The sequence below is a fragment of the Triturus cristatus genome, chromosome 10 (assembly GCF_964204655.1).
Source record: "Triturus cristatus chromosome 10, aTriCri1.1, whole genome shotgun sequence".
NCBI classification, from domain to species: Eukaryota; Metazoa; Chordata; class Amphibia; order Caudata; family Salamandridae; genus Triturus; species Triturus cristatus.
The window spans coordinates 135,087,990-135,107,489 of record NC_140593.1 but is presented as its reverse complement, the minus strand read 5'-3'; the positions used below and the strand labels follow the sequence as shown (position 1 = coordinate 135,107,489).

General features: G+C 47.1%; 1 protein-coding gene and 1 long non-coding RNA gene across 2 annotated transcripts in view; one reads left to right on the top strand and one right to left on the bottom strand.

The window, feature by feature from the left end:
- LOC146789038 (uncharacterized) overlaps positions 1-14,695 on the bottom strand; it is a 224,821-nt gene extending 210,126 nt beyond the window's left edge. Inside the window, exon 1 of the long non-coding RNA XR_014970017.1 lies at positions 14,513-14,695. This is a non-coding gene — a long non-coding RNA (uncharacterized LOC146789038). The remainder of the gene's footprint in view (positions 1-14,512) is intronic.
- LOC146789037 (collagen alpha-4(VI) chain-like) overlaps positions 1-19,500 on the top strand; it is a 428,058-nt gene that overhangs the window by 221,309 nt on the left and 187,249 nt on the right. Inside the window, exon 6 of the mRNA XM_085630646.1 lies at positions 18,502-19,122. Within this exon, the coding sequence (XP_085486772.1) occupies positions 18,502-19,122 (621 nt within the window). The remainder of the gene's footprint in view (positions 1-18,501; positions 19,123-19,500) is intronic.

The window sequence follows — 19,500 nt, the reverse complement described above, 5'->3', positions numbered from 1 at the left end:
TGATAGACTTCCTGGGCAGGAAGGGGGAAAGGTGGCTCACACTTACATCTGAATAGGTTGTGTCCTGCCCAGTGTTCCCTCGAACGTGCGCGCCGGAGCACGCGCGCACATCAGTGCCCCCGAGCGCGCAGTGTTGTGTGTGTGGCGCGCACATCCCCGAGAGCATTGGCGCCGACACTGCAGCACCAAAAACGGGCATTTCAAGCTTGCAGAGGAAGAGGAATTTAGCAAGTGCTCCCTCCCAAGGAGGGAGCACTTGCTAAGTTTCTTTTGTTTTCTAGAGTGCAACTGTGGGGCTCATTGTTTGCTTATCTGCCGGCAGCAACACTCTAGAAAGCGAATGAAATGCAGCACCAAACACAGCGTGTGTTTTTAGAATCACCTAAAAGCACATGCTGTGTTTCTAGACTTGCTGCATTTCTTCTCTTAACAGAGCTGAGTTGCCGGGTGATTGTGTGCTTTTTTTAAAGTGTTCATGTTAATTGCAGCTCATGAAGGGCGCTGCCATTAACATGAAAACGTGGCATTTGTAGGTGCCTTTTGCGCGTGCATTTATCTTGTTTTGTAAGCTGTTGTCGCAGCCTCCGCTGCTTGCACAGATATATTCCTGTGTTTTTGTGCTGTCCTGTTCAGACAGAGTTAGCTCTGTCAGTGCAAAGTGGTATATATTTAGCAGCCCGGGAGCAGTGCCTACGTTTAAGAATGCCTCCTCCCGCGCCCCACATGCTGAGAGACAACCGCCTCTCCCTGCAGGCGAGCCTCGGACAGATTGAAGCGCAGATTCTGCAGCAGGTCCTGTTTCCAGGAGCTATGAAGGCCGTCGACTCTGAAGGAGTATTGGCTTCTTCTCAAGGAGGGCATAGGGCGATGAGGCTGGAGCAATGAGATACTGAGCTGCCAGCCAGATGTCACTCCATGAGAGTCAACGTAAGCCACGGACTTCCTGCGCGTCTGCGATACCTCCACCAATACCGCTAGCACTCGAGAGGGAAACACAGCAGACTTGGGGTATTGATAATCCATCCTTGTTTCCTTGTGGAGCCTCTGATGTCATCCGCCCCTGTCTCAGCACACATAGGCTGTATGCCACCACACCTGTGACATGTTCCTCTGGTTCTTCCTTATCTTTTCCAGTGTATGTCTGTGTGTGTTTGGGGACGACATTAAGTCTCAAGCGATTTCACATTTTGGCAGATTTCCAGACTTGCAGAGAACATTTCAAATGACGTAGAAGAGCAGAAAATGATACAAGTAAGACCCCACTCTGAGGGCTAAGTTGCAACTTGTCACACAGGCGCAGCCGAATCCCTCACTACGCTGCACTTTTCTTCTCCCCCTTTTGTCTTTCTCTTACATATATCTTGAAAGAGCAATGGGAGAAAGCATGCGCCAAATATCACCCTAAAAATCAAACTGCCCATCTGCGGGGGGGGGGGGGGAAGGGGGGAGGGGGGGGAGGTGGAGATGGTAGAAGTTTCAAAATTAATAGAGATAGTTCTAATTAACCGTTTATAAAGTACACACCACAAACTAAATTGTCTACTGCTCCGAGTATAATTAGAATTCTTACGCAATAAATGATGACATTCGTGATTGTTTTATACCTCACAATGATGAAAGGCTGAGCAGGCACTGCTTGGGGTTGAACCTGTTAGCCTCATGTTCTACACCCATTTGGCCAGTGGGTGCTCGACCCACTAAGCCTTCTACTTGGCGTCGGTTGCACAGACCACAAATCGAAAGATGCCTTTGCTTTAAAATAAAAGTTGTTGTTATTCGCTTATTCTGTGCGTCTCAGATTAAACATTTATAAAAGTTGGACTGGTGCCGGCGACTATTAATCAGGTCTAACGCAGTCGCTCACCCTCGAGCTATATAATTTAAAAGGGATGGGTTCATCAGGGGTGATGTCAAACTGAAATAAAGCTTTGTAGAATACATATATTCCAAATTATGTCCCATACACAATCCATTAGTCAGCTTTACACGATTCAACTGCGTTCATTGTCCCTTTCAGATAAAACATGAAAAAGTATACTTCAACAGCTTGAAAACTTGATCTGCAATTGAACTCCCAAAGGCATTTGCCATATCCTGAGTCATAATCAGGATAGGCGTCTACTACAACCATGTCATTTAATTTCTCAAAAATAAAAAAAATGCTGCCAAAGTAGCACACTCGGCATCTTCGAGCAGCTGTTATGCATCTGTACTGTAACTCTAACATGATCAATTTTTATATGGCAACACATTTTCCACAAGAAGTATTTGCAGAAATTTTAAAGTGAACTCCAGCATCCACCGAGGCCTCAATTTCACGTGTCTCAGTTCTGGTGCCCTGGTTATTTCAAGTGATTAAAAATGATACCCTGGGGAAGCGGCAATGACATTTTTTTCCGCTGTAGTAGAGATAAACATGCCTTTGTATTTCTGGGACTTTGTACCTAAAGCTATTTATTTGGTTACTACTAGCATGTGGGAAGGCAATGACAATAACAAGGGCCATGTCACACATTATCAATGGATGCTGTTGGCATCCGGTGAAACAGCAAATGAGCTATAAGAATGAAATGACTGATGGACGCATTCCGATTGCCTCCTGTGTGGGCAACATACTAAGAGGTAGAGAGCATTTGATTGATTGAAGACAAAACTATAGATCTCCCTGCGCCAACTCTATCCTGCATTTTATGTTCATTTACTTTGGTTATTGGCACACAAAGTGTCAGTAACTTATATGGAACAACTGCTCATCAAACTAACATTTACAACCCAAAAAAAGTATTAATCACTGGCAAAACAATACATTTACCAATGGACAAAAACACCAAATCACATAATTCAACTCAACAACACAATTACACAACACAGCACATACATCAAATCCCCACCACAAAATTCCACATCATGCCACAAAATTCCGCAGCACATCACATAATTAAACTCCACTACATGCCGCTTCACAACACAAAAAAAATTCCATATATATATACACTCCGTAACACACAATCCCACTCTGCCTAATTTCAGTACACTTAATACCACATAATTATTAGCCACATAATTCCACTACACAAGCCCACTCTACACCCCAATATTGCACGCCACACAATTCCACAACTATCAATTCCAATCCAACCCACATAATCCTACTACACAATACATACATACATACACTCCATAACACATGGGTAAAACACATTTTCATTTACAGCGCCAATAGCTTTAACTCAGCCAATTGCGAGACCGATTGCATGTGCAATGCTTGTTATAGACTTTTAAACCAGTCAAGTGCAATCATAAAAATAACCCATAGAGGGCATTACATTCTGATTATATGACCATGCTATCATAGACTTAGCCCTTAAAGCGCACTTTAAGGCCTATTATACCTTTTTAGGTCGAGCCTAGCGACAGCGCGCATGCACTGCTCGCTCTGCGAGCCTGCTGTAGTAGAGTATGGCAGAGAAGCAGCGCCCACTCTCCGCCCATATTTTTCATTGGCTTGTGTCATTGTCTTTCCTAAATGCTGCCTTCAGATTCATTAATAGGCTTGTTAGTCCCTCCTTAGTACAGTCTTGTCTTCATTTGTAACCTCCCATGGATACTGGCCCCTTTACTTCGGTTGTTACATGGAACCTGTTTAGTCTGTAAGCACTATATACGTAATTGAGTTTCTCTTACTGTAGGCTGGAAATGCGCTGCTTCAGCTGAAACCGCTGTGTTTTTTTAATTTACATTATGTGCACTTTGTGATCTGGATGGTACATGTTCTTTGCCGCAGGCAAATTAGCCCTCTGCGCTACCTTTCCATGAGTCAAAACTTCCACTTGACAAAACTCCATCTCTATCTAAGACATTAATCACCGGAGTTATCATGACATTTTTATTGTTGCCTAAAATTGCTGGAGGCCAGGAAGGAGGCAGCAAGTGCTTTTAGAAACATAATATACTTGCAAGCATGTCACCCCACCCGAAGTCAGCGCCCGGTGCGATCGCACCGCCCTAGAGCCACCTTGCTCAAGGGTCCTGTGACCTCGTTGACTATCGTGCTAGGGTGTGCTGCTTCATAGGCCTGCCCGCAATACTGGCGGTGAACTTCAGTATGGATTGTGGTTGACAGGCCTTTAAGGTTAAACCACATTTGCCACCGTTGGGTCCACATGCTGGTGCTAAGACACCAGGGCTTCTAAGTTCTAGCAAGGGAATGTGCTCCCTCAGGAGAGTGGTCTATTGGACTGGTCATGAAGGCTGAACCTGGTTCCCCAGGTCCAAATTCGGCAGCTCTGACCATAGTGCCACATCATCTCCTCTACTGAACACCATACTGCCCCATTGTGCTACCGTCAGCTACAACCCAATTGTGCCCGCTATGAACTCCTGGATGTGACACAGTTCAATTACGCATTAGACAAGAGTAATATGCTGCCTAAGAAATAAAGTAACAAAATCATGGACAAAGCAAAGACTCATAGGTAATGCAAGTTTAAGTAAAGCATGTGAAATGTTAGTAGGAATAACATGGTTACCTTAACGCTTTTACATCAATGATTCAGAAATCAGTGAGTGCTTTTCCCAGTGGCACTGCAGAAGTGAACACTGTCCTTGTCTTCTCTGGGCAAGAAGGAAGAGACAGAGTCCTTTTCCTTCTCTACCCACCCCGCCCCGAACTGCTATGAACGCCGAGCCGGATCTGTGGGCCTTGGCTATATCTGCCATCCTGTGACGCATGTTTAAAATAAAAAAGCAGGGGGACGGAATCTATCAAATTAAAGAAGTAGGGGCAGCCGTGCCCTGCCGATCCCGCCCACTTCGACCACTGCATGTGTGGTGCTTTTAGGAAGCAAGCAGATTACTTCAAGGATTAATGATCATCTTGCTAATAGAATGGCTGAGCTAGAGTGCATGAGGTGAATCAACATGAATGGACAGAGTCACTACAAAAAAGAAAGGGAATAGGATGGACATAGTTTGTTTGGCAGTGAGGGGAGAAACCCCCGGCAGAGCTGCATTTTCATTCTATTGCTGAAAGATGTTTAATTCCCTTCTCTGTGCAGCAGGCAGAGTATTTTAATGAAAACTCTACTTTTTACTCTTGGGGTCCTGAATCACGTACACTTGGAATTACCAATCCCAATCCCTTTCCCTGAAAACCTAATTCTTGACCCCTGAAATGATGTGCCCTCAGCAGCAGCTACCGTGTGACAAGGCAGTAAGACTGCGGCGCACCCATCCTTGTGGAGAAGGTGGTAGCTGAGGTAAGGGTTGGGTAATGACCCGAATCTCCCAAAGTCCTTTTTCCCAAAAAACAATTTGTCTTTTTGAGAGGTAAAGCAAGGTTCATTGACGGTGAGACTAGTTAAACGACGATGATTCGAAAAGTGTGGCAAAGCAGATTATTTCCAAAACAAAGTGTTTTGAAGTATAGAAGCGATTATTGCTTTAAACCCAGATCATACAAATAGAATATCTGAAAATATGGATTATAAGCTGGTTTTTAAAAATGCCTCTTACCTCTGCCGGTCGCACTTAAACACTTGTGTGCCGCTCTGATGACAATCAAGTCCCGGATTCAAGTGACAAGACCAATACTGTGCCTTCAGTTCATGAAAGTACACATGTTCAGAGGGCACGGCAGGGGCTGAGAAGTTGACTGTTTTGTCAACAATCTCTGACCAGGCTGACATGGGGGCTTAGGAGGGAATGGGCCCAGCAGGCTGTAAACTATAACATCCTGCGCAAGAGGCTCAGGTAATGTGGCTTCTCTGCTGGAGAGTGCAGGAAGGAAAAACCAAGCTACCACCCGCCGGTGTGTCCAATCTTCGAAGCATCTGTGTGGCCCTGGTCACCAAAAGGGTAGTGTGATTGTGGGAAAACAGCAGGCAAGACCTGCTCCATGGATCACACACGTGATGGCTGGTACCCCCAGAGTAGACTCACAGGAAGGCTGATTGGGGCACGGCTAATTGATCTGTTAAATTCTGGCCTGCCTGCTCAGCGCTGTTCATGAATATTGTATCTCTGACGCATACTATTTCAAATTTGAAGGCGCAGTTGCACGCTCATATATGTTAGACAATTTTAGCGTTCTGGTGCTGCCTCATTGGCAGTGTGCCTCAATTACAGTATTGTCAGAGGGGCACTAGAATACGTGACTAATGCATTTTAATACGGTGATGCGGACACTAGCATTAAAATGCGTTAATAGAAAGTTTGATGCGGCCCTACCCTAACCCAGCCCTGAAACTGCGAAAAGTAAAATTATGATAACAACTTTATTATAATTTTATTTTTCCTGCATTTGTTAAAGTTTTGATGTTAATCGTAGCACCCATCATGAGCTGAAATTGACATGAAAACTTGAACAAATGCACACAATAACCCCGCAGCCCAGCTCTATCAAGAAAAGAAATACAGCAACATAGCTGCCAAGGTTTCAAATTGCTATGTGGGACGGTTTCAAACAGGCCTTAACACCGTTCACGTGGATCTGTATGTGAGGAAATGCACCGTCTTTTCACTTTTTTATTAAAAGTTTGGAGTGATATTTGGCGCTGCACCCTCTCGCGCGGTCTGGTTACTGGCGCACATAGCCTTGGTTGCAGCGCACAAAGACCTTACACTACCGCACACAGAGGAAAACAATTAGAGGGAACATTGGACATGCCCTCACACAAAGGGCTGATTTACCCCTTACTGATAGTCTGTCTGGAGTGCGGGCTGGGCTGAAAGAGATCCTTGTGCATTACAGAGAAATCCTTTGAAGTGTCCCCCTACATCACAGGCATTTTTGGGGATAAGTACAAGGGCTCTGACCCTGCCAAATCGCTTCTGGACCTGGAAAGAACTCTGCTGGAGAATAGACTGCCGTGCTGAAAGGATTGCCAACTTGCTATGATTGATTGTTCTGAGGAACTGCTTCTCTGCTTTGCTGAGCCGCCCTGCTGGCTGCTGATCTCTGCCCTGCTGAGGACGAGGACTGGGACCATATTACTTGAACCCAGAGTGACTCCAAGGCCTTGCTGGCTTGTTTCCTGTTCACTTCTGAAGTCTCAGGGACACAAAAGACTTCTTTCAACTCTCCTGGTGTTGCTGGACTCTGCCATCTGTGAGCTCTACCCTTTTCTGATGGCCTTCTCCAGTCCTGGGCCTCAGAAGTGAATTTTGCAGGTGTTTTAACCTTCGACATTGATGCAACAGCGACTTTGCGCCATTCGGAACTGACGCATTGACCTTTGATGCCGATGTAGGAGCCGCACGATGACAATGATTCCACAGCCAGCACGGCTCTACATCAATGCAGCGCCTTCATCGCAAAGGTGTTCATCAACAAAGCTTTCGTTGATGGTGTGGGTCAGCACTGACGCTCACCTCCGTCCATTGATCGACGCAGTGGCTCCTTGACTCCTCGCTTGGAGTCCTCAACGTCGACACTTTGCTCCATTGAAGGTATTTCTTTAGTGAGACCTGTCTGGGTCCTGTAGCCAGTCTGTCATCAATTGCGGTGGGCCTGAACTTTGACTTGAAGCCCGTCCCTCATGACCTCAAGTAACGTTTTGACCGCTAGTGACTTCTAAGCATTATTTTGACATTTAATATATAAAAAATCAAATCCTGACTTCTGATTGGATTTTTGTCGTTTCGGCCTTGTTTTACTCAGATAAATGTTCTTGTTTTTCTAAACCTGTGTTCAGTCTTTCTGTGGTGTTTTCATGAACTTACTGTAATTTAAGTGTTACATAAATACTTTACACATTGCCTCCTAAGTTAAGCCTGACTGCTCTGTGCCAAGCTACCAAAAGGTGAGCACAGGCTAATTTAGGGTGTGTATCTGACTTACCCTGACTAGAGTTGTAGTCCCTACTTGGAAAGGGTACAAAACTCTGCCAACTAGAGACCACATTCCTAACAGTGATGATCTTGGGTCCATGCCACCCTCGCAACAAATGAGCCAACGTCCGGCCAGGCCTATCACTTTCACCTTACGGATGTGTTGTAGCACATTGGTGCAAGTGTTTGCTATCGCTGTCGGCCAAGGAATAATATTCATTTAAGGCAGTGTGGAGCTCTGCAACCAAACATGAATGGTAAACCATCTCTATGTCACGCTCCAGTTGATGGAGTCGTTGTTACAGTAATTCTAAATGACGCTGTATGTGTTTTCAGATCAAGAATTGTTTAGACATACACATCCCCTAATGTACACCTCAAAAGTTCCCCATACCGTACCCACTGATTCCACTGAACCCCGAATGGTCGTAAATAACTCAGTTATGTCATGTTGAAGAGCTGAGCGAAAGGCCGGATCAAATAGTGCCTGGGGAGAGAGTTTCCATATGAATGCAGCATGTTGAGTGGCTGGGAGGGAAAGGGGGAGTGCAACTGGAGAGTGATCGGAGAGGGCATTAGGCAAACGTTCAATGCTCATAAACCAACTGCAGACGTCAAGAGTGGCACACCAATGGTTCAATCCAGCCCAAGACTCATGGACCATTGAAATATGCGTGCCCTCTCGAATCCCGAGGTGATGAACCCTCCAAATATCAAAGTCAAAGTCAAAACAAGCTTTATTTGGTATATTAAAAAATATCCATAAAAGCATTCTACGTTACAAAAGCCAGTTCATCATAAATTAGACAGTAATTTATACATTTTCGGGTATAATGTCACCTTTTACATATTACAGTAAATATATCATAACAATCAATTAATACTTCTTATCAGTGCATGGGAATTTCAAGACATAAAATACATTTAAAACGTGCGTAAAAAAGACTAGAATAAGACTGTACAGCTTATTCATGAACAAGAGATTCCAAATAGGATAACTCCTTTCTTCGCTTAATGGCTAGTTGGATATAAGCGATTACTGCATTACATATATAAACATGTTCTAAGCCACAAATAAAATAAAAGGCGGTTTTGTATGAGTACAGTCTATTCGAGATAAAAAGTTGGCGTAAAATTAATTTCCTTAGGTCCCTATAAAAGTTGCAAAAAAGTACAAAGTGCACAGTGCTTTGGATGGACTTTCCGTCACACGGACATTTCGGAAGATTTGCACTCCATTTACCCATCTTAGGGAAAGCAATTTGGAAGTGCAAAGTACTCAGCCTTAATCTAGTTAAATAAAATCTATGTTGGGTATTTCTTATAAAAATAAGATATGGCTGAGTGCCTGGAGACAGGGGTCCGTCTCGGTACAAATTAACATTTGGTTTAACACATACTTCCGTTTCCATGGCAGCTTCTCTTGATTTAAGGAATCTCCTTTTTAGTTCCCCCATACTAAATTTCTCGAAGCTCATTGTATCTCCAATGTTAGCACTCATATCACACTCCATAAGGAGGCTGTGAATGTATTTCAGCCAAGGTATGTTCTTCCAATGATCAAAGGTTAAACAATCACATATAATGTCCTTGGTAAAATGAGTTTCTTCCTTCGTCCATATTCGATACCATAGAATTAGGGCAGACACATTAATCAAGTTGCTTAAAAATGGTACATCCATTTCCCTATGTATGATATATGTAGCTGTAGAGTTGGGAACTGATAGTACTCTTCGTAGAAATTTGTTTTCCAATATTTGTAATGGGGAAGTATCCGCCATGCCCCAAAGCGATCCGCCATAGCAGACCCCAGTTATACATTTGCTCCTATACAATTTTAAAATCTCTCGCACTGGCTTATGTCCTATTTTTTGTGAGAATCTAAAAATGGCCTCAGTTGTTCTTAGGAATTTTAGTTTACATAAATTGACGTGTGCATTCCATGAACCTTTACAATTAAAAAGTAGCCCCAGGTAAGAGAAAGTTGTAGTCCTTTCAATCGGTGCACCATTGACGTAATGGGTTCTAATTTTAGCTTTACTTTTTCCACACGTCATTACTAGAGTCTTGGACAAATTAATCGATACGTTTTTGTTAGTCATAAAATTAGTAAATTCATCGATCAGAAGTTGTAGGCCATTTGTAGTCCTGGAATTCAGGACAGCGTCGTCGGAATATAATAAAACCGGTGTTACACGTTTACCAACGACAGGGGCATCTGTTTTATAACTCTGTAATAAAGAATCCACTACATTTATATATAATGAAAATAAGAGTGGGGCAAGGACACAACCTTGTCTGATACCTCGGGTTACTCTAAAGTGCGATGTGCATTCCCCGTTCTGTCCATATCGAATCTTTGAAATTAAATGGGCATATATTTGTGACAGGAGGCTAATGATATTGTGTGGAGCACCCATCCCTTCCAGCGTTTGCCATAACATACTGTGATTTACTAAGTCAAACGCGCTGGAAAGGTCAACAAAGCATAGGTGGAGTGAGCCAATTTTAGCCATAGTATATTTCCCTATGAGTAGCTCTAAATTTACACACTGCTCGACCGTGCCAATTCCTTTTCTAAAGCCATATTGGGCTTCAGTTAAAATATTACAATCCTTGACCCAACATTCAAGTCTTCCTAATAAAATAAGTTTAAAAGTAGAATCAAGGAGAGAAATGGGGCAGTAGCACTTAGCGCTAGCTTTGTTGCTTTTAAAAAAAATCAGAACGATCACACTTTCGGCCCAAGTTGCGGGTAGCACCCCATCAGTAATAGCATTAAAAAGGTTGACTAAAATGGGGGACCAAAAGTCACTATTGTATTTGAATATTACAATCCGAACCCCATCAGGGCCAGCAGCCTTCCCACTTGCACTATTTTGCAGAGCAGTTTCAACCTCATCAACAGTTATAATTTCAATTTTATTAGTTTTAATTAAAATCAATATTGCTGACCTGGTTTGTTTCATTACAGCATTTAGTGGGGTTAAAAATATCCTCAAAATGTAATAACCAGTCTTCTGCTGTGACTACTGTATCAAAGGCAAGCTCGTCTGCACCCGTCTGCGCCTGGACCGCGCCCAGCGCCAGGACCCCTGGCCCTCGACGATGCCAGCCCACCCGACTGAGTTACGCCGCCGCCACCCTCCACGCACTCCACACCGGCCGGACCCCCGCCTGCCACCGAGCCACCCCGAAACGCACCCACGGACCCTTCACCTGCCAAGCCTGCAAATTCACCTACCTCCGGACCTGCACCACACCCGCCAGACCAGGCACCAGCAACAACCACCTCAAGTGTATCCTGCTCAACACCCGCTCCGTCCACAAGCACGCCGTCGAACTCTGGAACCTCCTCGACACAACAGCGCCGGATGTCGCCTTCCTCACAGAAACCTGGATGAACGCCTCCTCAGCCCCCGACATCGCCATAGTCATCCCGGATGGCTACAAGATCACCCAGAGGGACCGCGTCAACCAAACCGGAGGAGGCATCGCCATTGTCTACAGAAACACCATCCGCATCACGACCAACGCCGACGACACCCTCACCGCCGCCGAGCACCTTCACTTCCAGATACACACCGACCCCAAAACCACCCTCAGAGGTACTCTCATCGACAGACCCCCGGGATCACGCACACAATTCAGCGAAGCCATCGCAGACTTCATCAGCCCGCTTGCCCTCACCTCCTCAGACTACATCCTCCTAGGGGACCTCAACTTCCACCTGGAAAACAACAATGACAACAACACCACCACCCTGCTAGACAACCTCGCCAACCTCGGACTCAAGCAACTAGTGAACACCCCCACCCACTACGCCGGCCACACGCTTGACCCCGTCTTCTCCTCCAGCAACCACATCTCCTTCAGCCACTCCACCAGACCACACTGGACAGATCACAGCTGCGTCCACTTCAACTTCAGGAAAACCACGACCCACCACCACCCGCAACAGGCTCCCCGAAGATGCTGGAGCAAGATCACCACTGACCAGCTCACCACTTCCCTGAGCCAAAATCCTCCCGCCAACACTACGGACTCCTACGAAGCAGCCCGTAACCTCACACAGTGGCTCACCAACTGCGCCGATGCCCTTGCACCACTGAAGAATCCTCCCAGCGGACCCGGCAGCAAGAAAACCTCGTGGTTCACCAACGACCTCAAAGACTCCAAGAAATCCTGCTGTACCCTAGAGAAAGCCTGGCGCCACGACCAGTCAACAGAAAACATGACAGCCCTCAAGAACGCCATCCGCAAACACCACCAGCTGATCCGCACCACCAAAAGGACAGCATTCAGAGAACGACTAGACAACAACACCCACAACAGCAAGGAACTCTTCAGCATCATTAAAGAGCTCTCCAACCCCAGCACCAGCAACAACGACATCACGCCCTCGCAAGACCTCTGCGACGCACTCGCCTCGTTCTTCCACCGCAAGATCACCGACATACACAACAGCTTCAGCGCCCAGACCACGCACCCAACCACCGAACCAACGCCCCCCACCACCACCCTCTGTGCCTGGACCCCCGTCAGCACTGAAGACACCACCGACGTGATGAACACCATCCACTCCGGCTCCCCAGCCGACCCCTGTCCACACCACATCTTTAACAAAGCCGACTCCATCATCGCACCCCAACTCCGGAACATCATTAACAACTCCTTCGCATCTGCCACCTTTCCGGAGAGCTGGAAGCATGCGGAGATCATCGCCCTCCTAAAGAAACCCACCGCGGACCCCACGGACCTCAAGAACTTCCGCCCCATCTCGCTCCTCCCTTTCCCCGCTAAAGTCATCGAGAAGACCGTCAACAAGCAGCTAACCGCCTTCCTCGAGACAAACGGCTCCCTCGACCCATCACAGTCCGGATTCCGAGCAAACCACAGCAGCGAGAGCGCCCTCATCGCAGCCACCGACGACATCAGGTCCCTGCTCGACAACGGGGAAACTGCTGCCCTCATCCTCCTCGACCTATCGGCCACATTCGACACAGTCTGCCACCTCACCCTAACAAACCGCCTCCACCATGCCGGGATCCAAGGAATGGCCCTGGAATGGATCACCTCCTTCCTCTCCGACAGAACTCAGAGAGTCCGCCTACCTCCCTTCCGCTCAGCGGCCACCAAGATCATCTGCGGCGTACCTCAAGGCTCCTCGCTCAGCCCCACCCTCTCAATGTCTATATGAGCCCCCTCGCAGCCATCGCACGCCAACACAACCTAAACATCATTTCCTACGCTGACGACACTCAGCTGATCCTCTCCCTCACCAACGACCCCACCACCACCAGAGCCAGCCTCCAGGACGGAATGAAAGACGTCGCGGAATGGATGAAGCTCAGCCGTCTGAAACTGAATTCAGACAAGACGGAAGTCCTTATCCTCGGACCATCCCCCTCTGCCTGGGACGACTCCTGGTGGACCCCTGCTCTGGGCACCACCCCCAAGCCCACGGACCATGCACGCAACCTGGGTTTCATCCTGGACTCCTCCATCACGATGACCAAGCAAGTCAACGCCGTCTCGTCATCATGTTTCAACACCCTGCGCATGTTGAAAGATCTTCCGGTGGATCTCCACCAAAACCAGAAAGACGGTCACCCAGGCCCTCGTCACCAGCCGACTGGACTACGGGAACGCCCTCTTCGCTGGAACCACAGCCAAACTACAGAAAAGACTCCAGCGCACACAGAACGCTTCTGCACGACTCATCCTGGACATCCCCCGACACAGCCACATCTCTGCCCACCTGAGAGACCTGCACTGGCTCCCCGTCAGCAAAAGGATCACGTTCAGGCTCCTCACCCACGCTCACAAGGCTCTCCACAACATGGGTCCCATATACCTCAACAGCCGCCTCACGTTCTACACACCCACCCGACAGCTCCGATCCACCAGCCTCGCCCTCGCCACCGTCCCATGGATTCGCAGAACCACCACCGGAGGAAGATCCTTCTCCTACCTGGCTGCCAAGACATGGAACTCCCTCCCCACCCACCTCCGACTGACCCAGGACCATCTCTCCTTCAGGAAGCAACTCAAGACCTGGCTCTTCGAGCAATAGCAGCGCCTCCCCCTCCCAGCGCCTTGAGACCCTTGCGGGTGAGTAGCGCGCTCTATAAATGTGTTTGATTGATTGATTGATTGATTTTTCTGCTTTTTTCTCTGGTGATTGGGCTTTACCGGGGCAGTGTGCTGTTTACTTCTTTTGGCTGGCGGTGAGGCTAGATCGTAAGCTTCCGGTGACGCTGACATTTCTAATGGGGTATTTAATACACATAGACCTGATATAGTTGGGGAGTATAGCTTGGAAATATCAGGACTATTACTCCTGTTGCTGTTGTCCCTCGGTGCACAATCTTGCACCACATCCCCTAAAATGACTGGGGCCAAGCTATTTTCACAAGTAGGGTCGTAGACCTCTACTGTAGTCTTTCCTCCCTATGTACAATGTTCAGGGCTGTTTTAGCGGCTACCAGTTGTTCTTCAACTTGGACTATTTCGTCATTTAAGATGCCCATAGCACTCTTCAAATAATTTGTGATAGGGACAACTTTTCCAGCTACCTTCGCCTTGTTTGAGGCTAGTTTTCTTTTCCCCATGCTTATGTTTATTGCTCCCAACTAGCAGGTTTCAGCGTGTGGAATTAGATGGTTCTCTGACCCCTTACCGGTATCTTTACTTCGAGATCTCCTTTGGAGTCGCTTAGCCAGGCGGTGTGGCCCAGCCCGGCCTCGTCCGGTCACGGGCGGGCTCAGGTGGGCCCGCCCTTGGCCCAGGTTTCGCCCAGGCACGCCCACACGCGTCCTGTGCTGCGGGTGCCCCGGAATCCTTTTGTGCGCCTCCTGGCACTGGGCGATTTCGTCGGTGGCATGCGCGCCGCGGGAGGTGCCGGGAAATGGAGTCCGTTATCCCCGCTCCGCTCGGGTGACTCCAGCAGCAATGTCCCCTGAAGCAACGGGCAAAGAAAAACTTCAGGCAAGACATTAATGAGCTCCTCAAGTAGATCATTAATATTCATGAGGACACGCAATACATTGGCCGCAGCATGATGGGCACGGGAAGCTGGATTACAGCAGCCTGCGTTCCGATCCAGCAGAAGATTACAATTCCTACCCCATAGAAGGCTACCCGGGAATAGGGTTAAACAGAACTTCTAAAATTGCCCAGACAAAGTCAAGATAATATACCTGCCCTGGAGGGCAGATATCTTCACCAGCAGGCGGACAGCAAGTCCCTTCCCAACCAGAAGAGCCACCCCCCTTGTGTAGGCCAAATAATTGGCAAAACCCCATGGAAGGCCCAGTTACTAGCAAAAGAATACGCCACTTGAGTTGAGCTGCGTCTCTTGTAATAGTGCACTATGAATATTATGACTTGTTAAATAGGCTAGCATCTTCTACTTTTTCTGCGGGTCACCCAGGCCTAGCACATTCCAAGATACAAAGTTAATATCAGTTGTCTTACTGGTATGTACTGCCATGTACAGGTGTGAGAATGACATGAGTAGTTAATATCAGTCATCTTACTGGTATGTGGTGCCATGTACAGATGTGAAAATGACATGAGAGAAGTGCTCAGCAGTCACATGTTAGCAAGTATTCAAAGATCCAACAACCAGTAGGAGGTCCGCCGCCAGTTCAGTGAACCATAAAGGAGACATAACATCAAACATAACCCCCCCATCCTCCTCCCACCCACACTGATCACCCCTTCATCAGTGCAAACCCTATGAATAGAAACAAAGCCATTAGTAAAGGAACAGAAATAAACCAAAATCTTTTTCCAATATTAAAAGATTGAACGTGCAATGCACGGGGAGAAACCTCAATACAGTCAACCACCCCGCCCACACAACAACAATGAAGGTCTGATGACCATAAAGAAATATATTTGTAGCAGTGGTCCCTAGGGGCAAAAGGGAAAGCCACCTGCCACCATACACGTGGAGGTGGTAGGCATCTGTTTGTGCAACAGTTTCAGAAGCAACAAATGTTTCAATACTAAGCACCATTACATGAAGTATGATTGCAAGTTGGAGCCAAAGATATCACCATAGAAAGTCCATTGGGTACCAGTTGCTCAGCCAAAGGCAGAAAAAGATGAGGAAGGCCCCACTAGATCAAGTATCGGTACTCATGGTGTCTGAAAGTCCAGTGTCACTGCCAGGCATGGAGGACTGGGTGTTGCGATTATATCGGGTAAGCACCCCGAAGCTCTCTCAATGCTTCGCAGAGCCTCAGCTTGCTACGTGAACACAGTTCTTTTACCATTCAGTTGACATCAGAGCGAGCTGGTTATAATGTGGCATAAGGTTAATTGTGGAGCCTTCACGTCCCAGAAGGCACGCTGAGCCTCCTGCACCCTGAGGGTAAAGTTCAGGAAGATAGAGAGCTTGGATCCCTGGTATGAGAGTGGAACCATCCCCCGAGCCAGCTGAAGTACAGTGACCCAGTCATGGTAGTTTAATAGCCTAGCAATGATATGGCATGGAGGCACACCACGTATAGGATGTGGGCCCAGAGAGCAGTGAGCTTGCTCAACAATGAAGCATTTGGAGAAGGAGTCAACACCAAACAGTTCGCGCAGCAAATTTTCAATGAACAGTTCCATCTTCCCAGGATTGATGGATTCAGGGTACCTAACAGGCGCAAGTTGTTTCTTCTAGAGTGGGCTTACAAGTCCTCATTCTTTGCGGCTCCACTTAGTAACTCAGCACAAAGGTTTTGATAGCCCGATGTTAAAGTTGCGTGATCTGCCTCCAATGAGGAAAGGCGCTGCTCTGTATCAGTTGTTCACGTCTCCAGCCCCGTAGGGCAAGCCTCCAGCCTCTTGACAATACTGGTCAGATTATCAATTTTAGAATCTATGCATTGGAGGTCAGCGCTCACCTGGAGCAATAAGGCGTGAGTGTCTGAGTTAGTAGAGAGATTTCCCTGCACTGTTACAGTGCCAGTCTCTTCATTTTTGCGGGCTGCATCTTTGCAAGGTCCAAACGCTAGCTTGGGGTGCTTAGGATCAGTTTTACATGTGGTTAGGGGAGCTGTGGGAGATGCAAAGCTCCCCCTTCACTGAAGCAAGACAGAACCTGACTGGTTAGGAGCCAAGAGTCACAAAAGGCAGTAAAGATGTTCCCATCACAGGGAAGAGGGACAAAAAGTGGTGCCAGCCATGGACCGCCCTCAGCCTTAGTCCTCTTAGCCTTCAACTATTTAAAAGCCTATAAAGGCATACCACCGCTGGGATATGTAGATGCACCGACAAGAAGGAGGGCACCGAGGACCACAGCAGCAGGACCCTGGCAGGGTGCAGTAGGTGGCGGGCCAGTAGGCGAGTGTTACTGTCAGGTCCACCCAGGACAGTGAAGGTAAAGAACCACCGGGTCCGCCCATGGATGGCCTCCTCTCTTGCGTATCCCTCACTGAGGTTGGTCCTGTCGAGCGGCCTCACCGCTCCCATCGGCTCCGTTCCGTGGCTACTGACACCAGCAGTTACCATAGGAGCGTTGTCCTCGGTGGGTACGACAAGGTTACATAAAGGATGCAGGCCCCCCCAATGAGGTACCTTCAAGGGCAGAGGATAGGTGGCAGGCATGTAGGCCGCAGTCCACTAGGGACCACCTCTAGGCCCCGCCGCATCTGCCTCAGCGGCAGCAGCGGTCAACCATACACAATTTGGGCAGCGAGAGGCCATCACCTGTCCTCCCAGTGGCCATACATAGAGCAATCCGGTGATCAGGCCAATAAGAGGATGTATTTGTGCAGATGATGTAGACCGGGGACTGGGAGGGGAGCTCCCATTTCAGGCAGCCAACTTGGTCGACTACATTCCACGCCCCCCAAATGGTCTTTATACATGATAGAAAAAGATGGATTGCGTGACAAGCTGAGAGGGATCAGAAGTAGAAGGTGGATGGAAAACTATAGCTGTGAGTGGTTGTAAGGTTTAATGAATGATTGTAAGGAAGTAACCTGATTTGTGGATTTTCTTACTGCAAGCAACTAAAGTGCCAATCGGGACAAGCTCATCCAAGATGAGAGAAGAGATGGGCGTGGGATAACTTTCTGCGATCAAAAGTAAGGCAAAGGTGTTGTTAGGTTTGAGGTCTGCAATATGCGATACAATCTGCAAGTAGAGGGGGATTTCTTTCAACATGTAGGATATAATGCCGGTGTGAGATTTTGAAAAGTGGAGGAATGCAAGGAATGGTGTGAATTAGTTGTTTTGGCAGGAGCCAGTTTTATTGAGTTTGTGCTAGAGTCTGTTTATGTTTCTATATGAATAGAAAGGAGGAAGATTGGGGGCAATGAGAACAATCCAGGACTTTGTCCTTTCAGATCATACGAAAGCCAAGCAGAGGATGAAATGCTCAATCTCCCCCTGATGTGGCCCAGAATTGCACACCTAGTGCCTCATTGCTAGGTCAGAGACAGTCATGGAAGCCAACTGAGGTAGGAGGTAGAATGGGCTGCAAGAACAATATTGATGGGGGCAGTAAGCAAAATAAATGGTGACAAACCCTCCCAATTGGCAAACTGACAACCACATTGTGCCTGAAAATGACCAAGAGTACTTATAACTGTTTTTTAATTAATAATTGTTGTATAAAAGTTTTGTTATTTGATTTATTGTTGTTGGTTTTGTTTTTGTTTCTTCTAGCGTTTTCCAAACACTTTGCCGATGTGGTTTTCCTCATTGATTCTTCTGTGAACATGGGTGCAATAACTTTTCAGCAGATGAAGGAGTTACTCTCCAGCATTGTCGAAAAATTAGATGTAGGGATCAAGAAATATCAGATTGGCCTGGCTCAGTACAGCGGGGAAGCCCAAACCGAGTTTCTTCTGAATACCTACCCATCCAGGGAAGAGGTGCTGGACCATATTCAGAGGAGATTGTCCTTCAAAGGAGGTCCCCTACAGACTGGTAGTGCACTGCGTTATACACGTTCCACCTTTTTTACTGAAGAAGGGGGAAGTCGAATTAACCAAGGTGTTCCTCAGTACGCTGTGCTCCTCACTGCCGGGAAATCGAAGGATGATGTTCTAAACTCCGCCAAAGAATTGAGATCTTCGGGAGTAACGGTTGTATCTGTTGGTGTCAAGGAGTCTGATCTGGAACAACTGGCAAGCATAGCTACCCCGCCACTTACCTTCCAGCTAAAAGATATGCAGCAACTCAGTGAACTACCCCAAGATATTCTGGACATCCTACAATCCCACATTGAGCAGAAGTTTGACGTTATCTCAAGGGCAATGGCTCCAGCGCTAAGGTCCCCAGCAGGTGAGTGAATGACTGTGTGGGTAAGAGGCAAAAATAAGTCTTGCATGAACTAAATTGGTAATTGTTTCTAAATATAATCCATTGTTCTATTATCTTGCTATAGAAATCTTTATCCTTGTTCAACTGAAAACATATAAATTGTTCATTATATTCCAAAGTAATAGTAAAAACCACTTTAGGTGCTATTAGCATGTATCTTAGACAATATGCTAAATAATGCCCTTTCTCCTTCTGTCACTTAAGACCAATTTCAAGTACTCACCACATCAGTGGCATAGCAACAGGAGAGGGGGAGGCAGTCCGCCCGAGCTGCACAAGTTTTGGGGTGGCGGTTTCACCCCCCGCTCTTACCTGCAGCCGTCGCAGGGCAGTGGCCGC